At 44.5% G+C, this 14,007-nt stretch overlaps 1 protein-coding gene across 1 annotated transcript in view; it reads left to right on the top strand.

Moving 5' to 3' along the window:
* RECK (reversion inducing cysteine rich protein with kazal motifs) overlaps positions 1 to 12,246 on the top strand; it is a 75,536-nt gene extending 63,290 nt beyond the window's left edge. Inside the window, exons 17-21 of the mRNA XM_036261847.1 lie at positions 3,458 to 3,650; positions 6,300 to 6,510; positions 7,692 to 7,765; positions 8,600 to 8,755; positions 10,644 to 12,246. Coding sequence (XP_036117740.1) covers positions 3,458 to 3,650; positions 6,300 to 6,510; positions 7,692 to 7,765; positions 8,600 to 8,755; positions 10,644 to 10,862 — 853 coding nt within the window. The 3' untranslated portion in view covers positions 10,863 to 12,246. The remainder of the gene's footprint in view (positions 1 to 3,457; positions 3,651 to 6,299; positions 6,511 to 7,691; positions 7,766 to 8,599; positions 8,756 to 10,643) is intronic.
* The last annotated feature ends 1,761 nt before the right edge of the window (positions 12,247 to 14,007 follow it).

Genomic DNA, 14,007 nt, shown 5'->3' with positions numbered 1-14,007 from the left:
AAGAAATAACAAATGGTTCTCTTTTTTTTTTAATCTTTACCCGAGGACATTTTTTTGTTTTTTGTTCAGATAGAGTGGGAAGGAGAGAGGAAAGGAGAGAGACAGAGAGAGAGAAACATCAATGTGAAAGGGACACATCGAGTGGTTACCACCCACACGACCCAACCAGGGCTGGGGACAAACTGCAACCGAGGTACATGCCCTTAGCAGGAACCAAACCCGGGTCTCTCTGGACCACAGGCCGACACTCTAACCGCTAAGCCAAACTGGCCAGGGCCAAATAGTTCTTAAACACTTGAAAAGATGCTTTTAGCCCTGGCCAGGTAGCTCAGTTGGTTAGGGCCTCGTCCCAATGCAACAAGGTTGTGGGTTCAATCCCTGGTCAGAGCACATACAAGAATCAACCAATTAATGCATAAATAAGTGAAACAACAAAACAATGTCTGTCTGTCTGTCTGTCTCTCTCTTTCTCTCTCTAAAATCAATAAATACAAATTTTTAAAGAAAGAAAAGATACTTTTATTAATTAGGGTGAGTAACTCTAGCTACTGTATACAAACCTCAAAGTATCATACTTTAGCATAACAAAGGTTGATTTGGGTGTTCAGCAGGTGGCTTTCCACGTGGTGATTCAGAGACTTAGGATCCTTCCATCTAGTGACTCTGTGGGCTCCTACAGCCTCCTAGTCCTCCTCTGAATCTTCTGCATCAGGCCAGCAAATGAGAGAAGGGAGATGATGGAGGTTGCTCCTGAGAAGCTTTTATGAGCCAGGTTTGAAAGTGGCTTTCATCTCTACTTCCAGCCACATGCCATTGTCTAGAATTTAGTCACTTGGCCACAGCTGCCTGCCAGGGAGCCTAGGAAATGTATTCTAGATGGGTGCCCCCCCCCCCAAATTAAATGAATTTGATGAATGTCTAGCTAATCTAATATAATGCTTAACCTTCCTCATATTGAGCGAAATGTAAATTAAATTAAAACTGCCATTGTGGCCCTGGCCGGTTTGGCTCAGCAGTTAGAGCGTTGGTCTGCGGTCCAGGGAGACCCGGTTCAGTTCCCGCTAAGGGCACGTACCTCGGTTGCAGTTTGTCCCCGGCCCTAGTTCGGTTGTGTGGGTGGCAGCCACTCGATGTGTCCCTTTCACATTGATGTTTCTCTCTCTCTCTCTCTCTCTCTCTTTTTCCCGCTCTATCTGAACAAAAAAATGGAAAAATGTCCTCGGGTGAGGATTAAAAAAAAACACAAAAAACTGCCATTGTGTACCATTTTCCATCTACCTGACTGACAAAGATGAAAAGGTTGATAATATAAGGTAGAGAAACAGGGGCTTCCTTACAAGAGGGGGTTGGAGGGAGCATTGGTGTATCCTCTGTGGAGGACACTTTGGCCAAGTCTACCAAAATTTTAAATGCACATACCCTTTGAATCAGTATATATAAATGCTTACTTTTATATAAAAATCTCTGGAAGCATAAGTAAGAAATAGGTAATAGTGGTTGCTGCTGGTGAAGAGATCTCAATGGCTGGGACACAAAAGTAGGAGAGAGACTTATTTTTTCACTGTTTACCATTTTGTACTTTTTCAGTTTCACCATGGGCTTTTATTATCTGTTCAAAAAGTAATTGTTGCCCTGGCCAGTTTGGCTCAGTGGTTAGAGCGTCGGCCTGTGGTCCGGAGAGACCCGGGTTCGGTTCCTGCTAAGGGCACGTACTTCGGTTGCAGTTTGTCCCCGGCTCTGGTTGGTCGTGCGGGTGGCAGCCACTCGATGTGTCCCTTTCACGTCGATGTTTCTCTCTCTCTCTTCCTCTCTCTCCCTCCCACTCTATCTGTACAAAAGATGGAAAAATGTCCTTGGGTGAGGATTAAAAAAAAAAAAAAAAGTAATTGTTTAAAAATTAAAAAGTATTCATTCATAAAGTATGTACCGATGTACCAGGCATCTTTCTGAATGGTAGGTCACAACAGTAAGCAAGACTGTCCTGTCCTGATCATGTTTAATTTACTCCCCAGTTCTCAACTTTTTCTATTGATCCTCATTTCTTTTTATTCAAATTGAAAAGTTTTTCTTTCTAAAATTGCCAAATTTCTCCTGATTGTCTTGATTCTCATTTCTTTCATGTTAATAGATAATTGAGTTCTAAATATTCTTTTCCATTATTTCTCTTCAAATGTCTTAAATTTCCTTAAAACCATAACTACATGCATTCTAATTTTAAGGTCCCTAAGGAAAGGCAACCATACATAGTAGTATGAAGGTGGAGGCTCCTCCCTGAAAAGAAGTCATTTCCTTTGAAATTAAATAATGCTAGCTACTATATTCTTCTTTTGTTTTACTGACTAATATTTGTATGTCCTGTTGCTTCAAAGAGCCAATGAAAGCTAAACATTTTAATAGGCTGTATCTTCCCATAGAAGGTTACTTATAAGTGGTTATTATAGAAATAAGGGAAGCAGAAAAGTCTAAAGAAGAAAAGAATCATCATCCCTAACCCTCTAAAGAAGTTCAGGAATTGAGAATGAAGCAAGGTCCAGATGTTTCTAGGAAAACCCAGCTCCATGGAGTAACATTCTCTCAGTGGTTCGCAACCAGCCAGCATCAGGTCCTCAGCCTTGTAAGCACAGAAACCTGAATTTTTCAGCACATATTGTGAAGCCGTCTCTTAAAATAGACTCATATTAGCCAAACTGAATATTAAGCCCCTGAAAATGCTTCATTTATTATTGACTACAAGGTCTCCAGAATCAGACCCCAACCCACTTGATGGCCTCACATCATGCCATTTCTACCCTGTGCATCCTTTATGCCTGTCCTCAGGACCACCTGCCCTTCCCCAACACCACAGAGTCACAAGTAGCACACCTTTGCGCAGTCTGATTCCTCAACCTGGCAGGCCAGGGCGGCCCCCCTTATCCTCCAGGTTCCAGCCAGGGACCACTCCTCGCAGTGCGTCTCCGGGCCCCTCGGTCAGAACAACTGATCCTCATGAGCATTTTGTGTGAACTTTTCTGCCTCATAGCCTACTCTCTGTGTGGGCTTGACTCTCCTCTCTCCACAAGCTCTTGGGGACAGGAAGTATTTTCTTTTTTTTTTTTTTTTTTATCCTCACCCGAGGACATTTTTCCATTTTTTGTTCAGGTAGAGTGGGAGGGAGAGAGAGGAACAGAGAGAGAGAGAAACATCGATGTGAAAGGAACACATCGAGTGGCTGCCACCCACACAACCGACCAGGGCCGGGGACAAACTGCAACCGAGGTACGCGCCCTTAGCGGGAACCGAACCCAGGTCTCTCAGGACCGCAGGCCAACGCTCTAACCGCTGAGCCAAACCGGCCAGGGCAGGAAGTATTTTCAATTTCTCTCTTGTTCTCTCCTCAACCTCCTGGGCCTTGTGGGTGCTTTGCTGCCCCCTCCCCTATAGTCCCTCCTGACTCATGGTGCACATTGGTGTTTTTCAGATGCATACCCAAACCACAAGTCTGCCTGACGACTTTTGATAAATTTGGATGTAGCCAATACGAATGTTTGCCACGACAGCTCACCTGTGACCAGGTCCGTGATCCTGTTTGTGACACAAACCACATGGAGCACAGCAATCTCTGCACTTTGTACCAGAGAGGGAAAAGCCTCTTGTACAAAGGCCCGTGCCAGGTACAGTTGTTTAGCTGACAAGACCAAGTACATAGAGCATAAAATTGGTCTTTTTGTTGTTGTTGTTAATCCTCACCCAAGGATATTTTTTCATTGATTTTTTTTTTTTTTTTTAGATATAGTAGAGTAGGGGAGGGAGGGAGAGAGAGAGAGAGAGATTGATGTGAGAGAGACACACCAGTTGGCTGCCTCCCTCATGAACCCGACTGGAGCCGGGGATTGAACCTGCAACCCAGGTACATGCCCTTGATGGGAAATCCAACCTGAGGGCCAACACTCTAACTGCCGAGCCAAACTGGCCAGGGCTGGTTTCTGGTCTTTTACAGGTGAATCAGCGTAAGACCACTCGAGGCTCTTCAATGAATCCCGTCCCGTCTAGAGAACTCAACCCTCTACTAAAAATGAGCCATCCCAAGACTGGCTTTTCCCCAGCTCTGGAGGACTTTCTTGCTAGTGTGTGTACCTTTGCCCATCTAGCGTACAAGCAAGAAAAAAGAGTGGCTTCTTATAGGAAAAGAATTTAAAGTTTCACACACTGGCATGAATCAGCATCACTTTTTTTTGGTTAATCTTCACCCAAGGATATTTTTTCCGTTGATTTTTTACAGAGAGTAGAAGGGAGGGAGGGAGGGGGAAAGCAGGAGAGACAGGGAGAGAGAGAAACATCGATATGAGAAAGACTGGGGTCAAGGATCGCACCTGCAACTGAGATACGTACCCTTGACCAGAAATTGAACCCAAGACCCTTTGGTATGTGGGCCGACACTCTAACCGTTGAGCTACATGGACCAGGGCGAATCTGCACCATTTTCACTTTCTGTAGTTCTATGTGCCTTCACTAGAAAGTGAATCAGGAACAATGCAAGTTAAAACTACCAAGAAAACAGTTCTTTTTCAAATACTCTTCCAATTGAAGAGTCCCTATCACAGTACTGAAAAGTAATAGAAAATTTCTCTAAGACAATATCTTTATACATCAGTTTATCTTTTGGTCTTCTATGGCTGTGGAATTTGTATTCGTGTTTAAAAAATAACCTCAAGGACAACCCTACTCAGGCTTCCCACACACACCGCTGATCCGTGTGTTGGCCCCTTTCCCAGGGAATCCCACCTTTGGGGCCAGCATCCCCTGCCCACAACCGGCTAACACCAGACACAATTGCTTCTCATTTCCTGGTCTTCATTGTGAGAAAATCCCTCCCTCAGTTTGTCTCCCCAGGCTTGTTTTCTCCCACAGCCTGTGTTCCGATTGCATTGTTGAACTCCCAGTCTCCTCCTCCTCGTGCCCTCTTCCTGGCTATAATTTTTCTCTCACAAAGGCCTTACTTGTCGATGGAGCTAGAGTCCGTCTGCCCCACCGATCTCCTCACTCTTCCTTTTCCTTACCCCTTACCCAGGGTGAAATGATAGCACCTCCGATGTTTTCTTCAAACAGGCACTTCTGGAATAATAGAAATATGAGAGTGTTGTAACCCAGATCGACCACACTCAGACTCCATTTTTCAGTTTTTGGGGATGTTTTATTACCTGCGCAGGGACTGCAGCCAACCTACACAGAGGAGAACTGCAGCCTCGAGCTCAGGGGGAGGGTTGCTTATATAGGGCAGCGGTCATTCAAGAGTTTAGCAGAGCAAGCAAGCTGCGTGTACAGAAGCAGAGGCAGTTAGCGATAAGCAGGAGGGAACGGAGGTGGGAGGGAGCTGAGGCGAAAGGGAACTGGGTGAACTGGGTCAGCACACATCTATCCTGCTATTCATTCCATTATCCAAGTTTTAAAAACTAACAAATTCGAGACGGATATCAGCGGTCAGTCGGGTGCAATACACACATGTTGAACAGTTACAGTTTTATGGGGTAAAGGGAGCTTCAGTTTCTCCCTATCAGTTTCTTTACAGAGCATGCAGGACACTCTGGCCTTGGGGCCATTTCTGTCCTCCCTTTTCTTGAAGGATGTTGCTTTTCAAATTCCCAGTGAAGGTCAAACCTTGGTTAATTTTTATGGGGCTAAAGCCCTCTATAACATTCCCCATTGTTCGTCTTGCTGTCTCTGAGGTTGTTAATTAGGGCGGCTTAAAGACAAGTTGGATTCTAAGGACAGTGAGCTACAACAAGAGCCCTGGCTGGTTTGGCTCAGCGGTTAGAACGTCAGCCTGCGGTCCTGAGAGACCCGGGTTCGGTTCCCGCTAAGGGCACGTACCTTGGTTGCAGTTTGTCCCCGGCCCTGGTTGGGTCGTGTTGGTGGCAGCCACTCGATGTGTCCCTTTCGCGTCGATGTTTCTCTCTCTCACTCTCTTCTTCTCTCTCCCTCCCACTCTATCTGAACAAAAAATGGAAGAATGTCCTCGGATGAGGATAAAAAAAAAAAAAGAAATATGAGAGAGGGGGAATTTTACCTCATGTTGGTTCACGTGAGTGAGCACCAGGTCCCAGAAAGGCTGAGACCGGTAATCTCTTCAGTTCATTTTGGGACAGCCCCATTGTTCCCCACCATCATGTTTAGCCCACCTCAGGAGTTTAATTAAGAGGGTCCTCAGAATTTATACCTGTGTCTTTTCTCATTCCTGAAAATAGGGAAACCTACTACGTACTTTTGGTAGGAAAAGTGCACCCTAGAGGTTTCCAGGCTAAGTGTGATGTATTTGCCCTCAGTCCTTCTGCAGAGCCATGGAGCCTGTCTGTGGGCACAATGGGGAGACCTACAGCAGCGTGTGCGCTGCCTACTCGGACCGCGTGGCTGTCGATTACTATGGGCCCTGCCAGGCCGTCGGGGTCCTCTCAGAGCACAGTTCTGTCACCGAGTGTGCTGCTGTGAAGTGTCCTGCGCTCTCGGCGGCCGAGTGCAAACCCATCATCCCGCCTGGTAGGCTGGCAATATTTGGGGCGGGCAGGGGTGGGATTGGGAAGACTCAGGACAAGAGAGTGAACTAGTTTATTAAAAGTTTTCAAAAAGTCTTAACTCTACCCAGTGCTGATTAGATGCATAACTCAAGGTCGACCTTAAAAAGCTGTGGATTACTTTGGACATCACCTGGTCCAGTGGTTTTAAAACAGTATGGCAAACTTTTTCAAGCAAAGTCTTATATCAAACACCAATACATGAACAGATAAAGCAGTATCTAATTACTAAAATTATGATTATTAGTTCAAATGCATAATGTTTACTTTGAAATATATATATTACCATAAAATTAATAAATAATTAGTAATTAATGAATGAATAATTGAAGTAATTTTGATGAACACAAACATTTGAAATTGAAACAAGATAGTTGTTATCTTAGATTAACCTTAGAATCCAATTCAATTGTTTTAGTTGCATATAATGAAGGAAGTTTTGTTAGACTATTATAAGTGGTAACAGTTTTTTAAAACAGCTTACCTTACAGTCTGTTACTCTTTAGTTAAACAGAGGCAGCAGAAGAGACTTTATCCTGAGTCTGCGCAGAACAGATTAGTCTGGAGTCCACCAAGTTCATTCCTCTACCCGTGAATTCATCAGTTATTTACTGGGTTTCCACTGTGTTCCAGATACTCTTCTAGGCACTGGGGGCACAGCAGTGAGCCAAACAAAGCCCCTGTCCTCCTTGAGACCATGTTCTGACATTCTGTTGTTGATTTTTACCAGTTAAAATAGCTTTTTAAATTATATTAGAGTTAACACCCAAGGAATCCCTGAAACACCTGCGCCCTTGTTTTGCAGGTAGACATCAAAAGCCCAGGAGAGCACTAGCCCAGGATCACACAGTGAGTGTCGAGGCAGGTCTAGGCTCATGTCTCCTGAAAGGCAGCTCTCTCTGTGCTGCCTCTCGCCCGGCTGCCTCACCCTGAGAAGTGGTGACGGTGGAGCAGGGGCGGAGAAGGATTTTGGTAAACGTGTACAGTGCAGGGGCCCAGGTCGGTCAGGGCACATATCTAAAGGGCAGTCATCGGGAAGGCCAGCTGTAATTCTCTTAGCGCAAAGTGAAGGGTTGGTAATGGCACCATTTTGTATTCTTGTTTCTAATTCTGAACACACGTGATATGGTTGGTTCTGTTATACAGGTGCTTGTTGTCCATTATGTGCTGGGATGTTAAGAGTTTTATTTGACAAAGAAAGACTGGATACTATTGCCAAGGTAAACTGCTTTGTGTACTAGTTATTGTTGAAACTTTATTGATAAGCCTCAGTAATCCTACAGCGTAGAATGTGTTGTCCCATTTCTAGATGAAGAAAGTAACTGGCAGAGAAGCAGCTTGCCCAAGGCCTTACAGCTCATAACCAGTAGAACTGGGGTTTGAACTTAGGCTGTCTGGCTCCTGTGTTCCTTCCCTCCACACCCTGGCTGTGTGGTGACCTTGCTCTGTACATCAAAGCCCAACCCCTTCTAGAAAGGTCCCCTCCTGGCACAGTAAGCTGAGTTAGTGCTAGAGAAAAACCAGGCAGCCAGAGACTGGTAGATGCCGGGTGGTTCAGGGTCACCAGCCCTCACACCGTCCCATTCCTCTGTGGGCTGCTTCCAGAGCCAGCCACTGTCCCGTGGAGGTTTTGCCTCTTTTCCTGTCCTGTACCATCGCTTTTACTGCTCACTGCTGTGGAGACAGGGCTCCCAGACATGTAGCAGCCAACTCTTGTCACTACCTCAAAAATTATTTCCATTTTTATTAAACCACCTGTATTTTCACCGGAAGACTTTAATTACATATATGGCCTTCAACTCAGAACTGTCAGTTTTGAAAAAGTACTTCTGGTGAGAGTATTTATTTTGGCTACAGAGCTCCATGTCAGGCAAAACCCCATTGGCATGGACTCTGTGGAGATTTAGAATTCAGCTGGCAGGGCCCTGTGCCTAGGGGTCCCTCGGTCGAAAGAGCCTCCTTGGCTTAGGCAAGGTAGCAAGGTAGCTTAGGCAGTAATAAGGAATTCTTTTTTTTTTTTTTTTTCGGTAATAGAAATGTTTTTCTCTTTCTAGGTCACGAACAAAAAGCCAGTAACAGTTCTGGATATACTTCAGAAAATCCGCATGCATGTGTCTGTCCCACAGTGTGATGTATTTGGATACTTCAGCATTGAATCAGAAATTGTGATCCTGATCATTCCTGTTGATCATTATCCAAAAGTTTTGCAGGTGGGGTTCAGCATACAGCTGTACAGCCATCTTGTCAATTTCGAGTTTGGTGGATTTAGCAGGGGGTGAGCACAAACCAGATGGGGAGGATCAGGTGGTGAGGAAGTAGAGTCATTTCCGCAGGGCAGGAGGGAGAAGCCAGGCTCTCTGAGGGGCAGAGCTGTACCAGTGAGCAATTTGGCAGGTGGCTGAAGCCAGGTACACATTTGACAGCAGAATGCTAAGGAATTGGGGAGGGGAGAGGTTGCAATGCTGTCACTCAAAGTGTGCAGAGATGAAATGCACCTGCTCATCATACAGACAAGGCAGCTGGCCAGGGAGGGGAGGGAGTGACACAGGTCACACAGGGATAGAGCAGAATAGACTTCTGTCCCCTAAGGGCTGTGCTCCCACTCGGGAGGAAGAGCCCACTGGAGCTGGTCTTATAGACCTCAGTTTTTCTTCCTCACAATCGTGAGGTGACCCTCAGTTAGGGAAATCCAAAGTTTCAGCATCAAAGTACAGTAAAACCTTGACAGGATGGACAAATTTGGGCAAGGGGGTGTCCGTTAAAGCCAAAAGTCCGTTATATAATAAAGTAGGTTTTCTGAATGTATATGTTAAAAAATTGACAAATTAGTTAGTTTACCTGTTTTTACTTATGTAAACACATTTGTGTAATTAAAATTAAGTATGTATGAAAAGTTCAGTTTTACAGAAAAGTTTTCTATATGTATTATTATCATTTTAAATTTATACTGAATATGTCTAGTAAATGGGTGTATTCACCAGTCACCACGAGTAAACAAATGCACAAGGCTGGGGCACGGTTTAGCACACCTTGAACACCGGCTGGCACAAGTTAAAACCGCTGTAGAAAGTCACAAGGAGACACTGGAACCAACTACCACATGAGATGTGGGGATCACATGCTAATCATTTGCAGAACATTGTTCACTAGCGGTGACTCCTGGATTTAAATATGTAGACTATAGTTGTAGATAGGTAATATTTATTTATGTTGGCAAGATTACTACAGTGTTTCTTCCAACATATGGCCTATTTGCTAAAATTTGTTAAAAATAACGGTGAATTAATAAGAAAAAATAACCTGTTAATTTAATTACAAGCAAATCTTGGTTAAAAGCATTTTATTTTATTTTATTTTTTTCTTATATTGATTTGAGAGAGAGAGGAAGGGAGAGGGAGAGAGAAATATAGAAACATCGATGAGAGAAAACATTGATTGGTCTCCTCCCGCATGCCCCCCACTGGGAGTCGGGCCCACAACCTGGGCATGTGCCCTGACTGGGAATCGAACTGGCGACCTCTTGGTACATGGGTCGACGCTCAGCCAATGAGCCACACCCACCAGGCAGTTAAAAGCGTTTTAAAATTAACAGGGTGTTACTTTTTACATATGACATATGAACTGGAATTTTTGACCATTAGATCCAGAGTGTGTTAAATCGAGGTCTGCGAAGTCGAGGTTTACTGTAGTGAAGGCTCAAGCGAAGGGGGTGAATACAGGCAGCCTAGGAACTGCCGTCGTTAGAAAGCTCACTCAGTCTAGTTGCCTTCCTCCTGATGTGCAAGCAGGCGTTGAAAGTCCATCCCCTGTGACTGTTTAACCGCGTCAAGCTGATGTCTGAATGTCGCTACGTAGTGAAAGGGTTGTGAAGGAAGAAAGGGCAGTGGCACTGCAGATCATTTCACTTCTGATTTGATTTCCATTGATGCTGTTATTATTTACGTAATAAATTATGACTATAATTAAATGTTACTTTGGCTAAGAAAAGGAAAAGGTGAAAGCATAGTATTTCCTATGTTGGAATATATGTGGAAATGACTTGACCTTTTCACGGGTTCTGTGGTTTTATGTTAAAGGAATCTGATTTTCCTCTTGCAGATTGAGGCCTGCAATAGAGAAGCAGAGAAGATCGAATCCCTTATCAACTCCGACAGCCCTACTCTGGCGTCCCATGTCCCTCTCTCTGCCCTCATCATTTCCCAGGTACAGGTCTCCAGCAGTGTGCCATCGACTGGCATCTGGGCCAGACCTCCCTGGCCCTCCTGCCTCCTCCTCAGCCTAGGCCTTACCTTGCACGCAGTCTGGACACATAACTGACTGCGTGTGAAAAGTGCAGGATGTTCCTCAGTCTGATTTTCTACCTTGTGAAAGGCATGCAGGACTGCTGGTTCGTAGTCGAAGAGTGGCCAAGTAAAAGCACTCGTCACCTCTGTTCACCACACAGTATTTTTTTAATCTGCCAATAGTAGTAGGGTTTTTGTTTTTTTATAAATGTTAAAATATGTTCTTACAAATACTAATGAAAAGAGATTTTTCCTTCTAGTGGATCACTGCATTCCAATTTACATTTGGATCATTAGATGGTACCTTACTCTAAAATATATTCAATATTACTGATAAATGAGATGATCACTTTTTAGAAAGATAACTCACTATACTGGGGGCTTTGTATCACAGAAACTTCCTTTCAGAGTTCCTGTAAGTGTTAAGGGGCTCCTAGTATTTGTGTATTTGTTTACAGACAATTACCTACTCTGTTTAGAAGCTGGGGGCAGTGAAGAGCCCCTGCCATTTAAGTGTGAAATAGAGAGAAAGCATCTTTGGGATTATCATGTGGATCATCAGGCAAACTTAACTTACAGAAACTTAATTCAGGAACCCATCTCTTGTGATAAGCAAAAGCAAGCTAACTAAATTGCATTCACATGACATACTGTACGTGTCTCCCAGTGGTCATGAACATGTGTCTGTGACTTTGGTGAAAGGGAGAAGCTATATTGCATCAAAGCATCTTACATTGTACATCTTTATGTTAACCAGATGTATATTCTCTGGTATTCATTGAGTTAAATTTAGATTTTTTTAAACATCAATCTTTAAACCAATTGCTGCTACTTATATAATTGCCAAAAAAATGAAATAATTAGTAGTTCATGTAAATAATACATGAGTTTTCTATTTTATTATGAAGAAGGTGAATAGCCATATTGTAAAGTGACAATCATGTGTGTTAACCCAGTACTTTCCGTTTATGAAGATACATTTGCTTTTTGTGACATGCACAGTGTAGATAAGTGTTCTGTCTGACTTTCTTTTCTGATATAGAATTATAAAGAATTATGGTTTATATATTTAAAAATGTCAATCTAAATGTTAAAATGTTTGCATGTTGTCTAAGAAATTGAATACTCTGAATGTGTTTCAGTTTGAAATAAGCTATTCAATGTAATGCTTCTTCTTTATATGCACCTAAACTTAGACTTTATATGAAGTATTTTTTCAGTATTATATGTACCCTCTGAAATATATAAGGATATGCTTATTATACCAAAATGTTGTTTAAAGGTGGGCACTTAAGCTTTCAGAATATCTCAGTGCTGATGTAGCATGTTTGTTGCAATTGATTGCTTTTTCTATATAAGTGTCTTCAGTGCAGTATATTGGAAAGCTCTTCTATTTTAATAAAAATAATTTTTATATGGTTATGTGTACTTCCAGGCCATGTGGACATTTAAAATGAAACCACTGCTCACTCTTGGGTAAGCTGTGTCCTTTGCTCTGGAATAAGAAGTTGTGGGAGTGTTACTATTCCACGCCAAGGCCCTGGGAAGGTGGGGCAGCTGGAACAGAGCTGGTCAGGCCTGACCCAGGCTGAGCAGAGGCCAGGCAGTGGCAGAATGTCAAGTACAGAGACCAAGAAAGCTTCAGACCCAGAAACACTCTAGGCAGTTCTGGTCCCACTGCCTTGGGCCCGACATTCCAGCTCCAGGGTCTGTCCCGGGTCAGCGAGAACTTCGGACTGTGGAGACGGAGGGCCTATTGATCAGGTCCTGAGAGGCTCTATCAATCTAGCTAAAGCTAACCTCCAGGGCTGACAGCAGCAGAGGCTCACCTCTTGCTCCCGTCACAGGGCCCCCGTGGGTCAGCTGCACTCCTCTGTGTCATCTCCACTCCAGGACCCATTTCAGTGTCCTCACTAAGGGGAGGGAAGAGACAGAGACCCACACCTGGCCCTTAGGTCTCCGCTCAAAAGTGACACTGTCTTTTCTGCCTATGTCTTGGTAGCCCAAGCAAATCACATGGCCACTTGTGAGTTCAGAATGTAGTGATGTATAATCTTCCGGGGAGAGTGGTTGGGGGAGGAGGGAAGAGCTGGGGGAGGAACCATGAGAATTTTGAACAATAATACAGTCTACCGCAGAGATTATTTCTCACTGGGATAAGACAACAGCCAAGGTTGATTAAAATTTTCACTAGAAAAGCAGTAGAAGTTTCATGATTTGGGAAGGAAATAATAGAAAGGAGAGAGATGCTTGGTTCGGAGGATTGGATGTGTCGAGGAAGAGAGCTAAAGGTTGGTCCTGCTCTGAGGACACAGTCATGAGAACTCTGAAGATGGTTATGGGCAGCACAAGCCCATGTCAGGTCAGGTGCTCCTCGCTTGCCAGCTGCCGTGGTGGGCATACCCAGGCCCCTTATGGGCAGCGTGTCAGTGGCTTCCCGGCATCAGAGCAGGAGAGAGCCCCCACTGCATAGCTCTCCGGCATTCTGCCCGCGGCCGAGTATGTCAGGCTGCTAGAGGCCTTGGATCAAGATCCTGTGGGAGACAACGGGCTGTGGAGAGAAAGAAATGAGGCTTCTGTAGCCATAGGATTTTTCCAGGGCCTGGGAGTGAGGGCCTAGAAGTCCAGGAGAAAGCAGTTCTTCAGGAAGGGACATTTCAGAAGGTGATGTAACTTCTTGAGAAGTGGATTCCAGAGAAAGATTCAGACGCTGTTATGACCACGGGTAATGAACCCAAGACGCTGGAAGAACATGAAATCACTCCCTGTCCAGTCCACAGAAAGTAATTGGGCAGGAATGGACCCCAAGAGGGTCATAGCCCTGGCATGGGTCACTTTGTCTGTACAATTAGATCGCCTTCCTCCCGCCTTATGCAGGCAAACCATGACTGGCAGAGAACAAAAGTTAGGGGAGCTTCGGCGCCACCTAAGCCAGATGGAATGGATTTCTCACAGGAAACAACTTCGTAGAAGAAGCCTTCTGCTAGATGTATCCTCTTACCCGGAGAGTCTAGGGAATGCACATCTCTCTAACAGGCCACCCGCCCCCGTGCCAATCAACCTGGGAGCACACAGCAAATGCCTTGCCCTCGGGCCGGGCTCCCACCCAGAGGTGTTGTACCCAACAGCCACCAGAGCCCAGTCACCACCAATGAGGTGCTTTGCATGACTGACCTATT

This window comes from Molossus molossus, unplaced genomic scaffold, assembly GCF_014108415.1.
Source record: "Molossus molossus isolate mMolMol1 unplaced genomic scaffold, mMolMol1.p scaffold_m16_p_14, whole genome shotgun sequence".
Lineage (NCBI taxonomy): Eukaryota > Metazoa > Chordata > Mammalia > Chiroptera > Molossidae > Molossus > Molossus molossus.
This window is presented reverse-complemented; position numbering and strand designations above follow the sequence as displayed.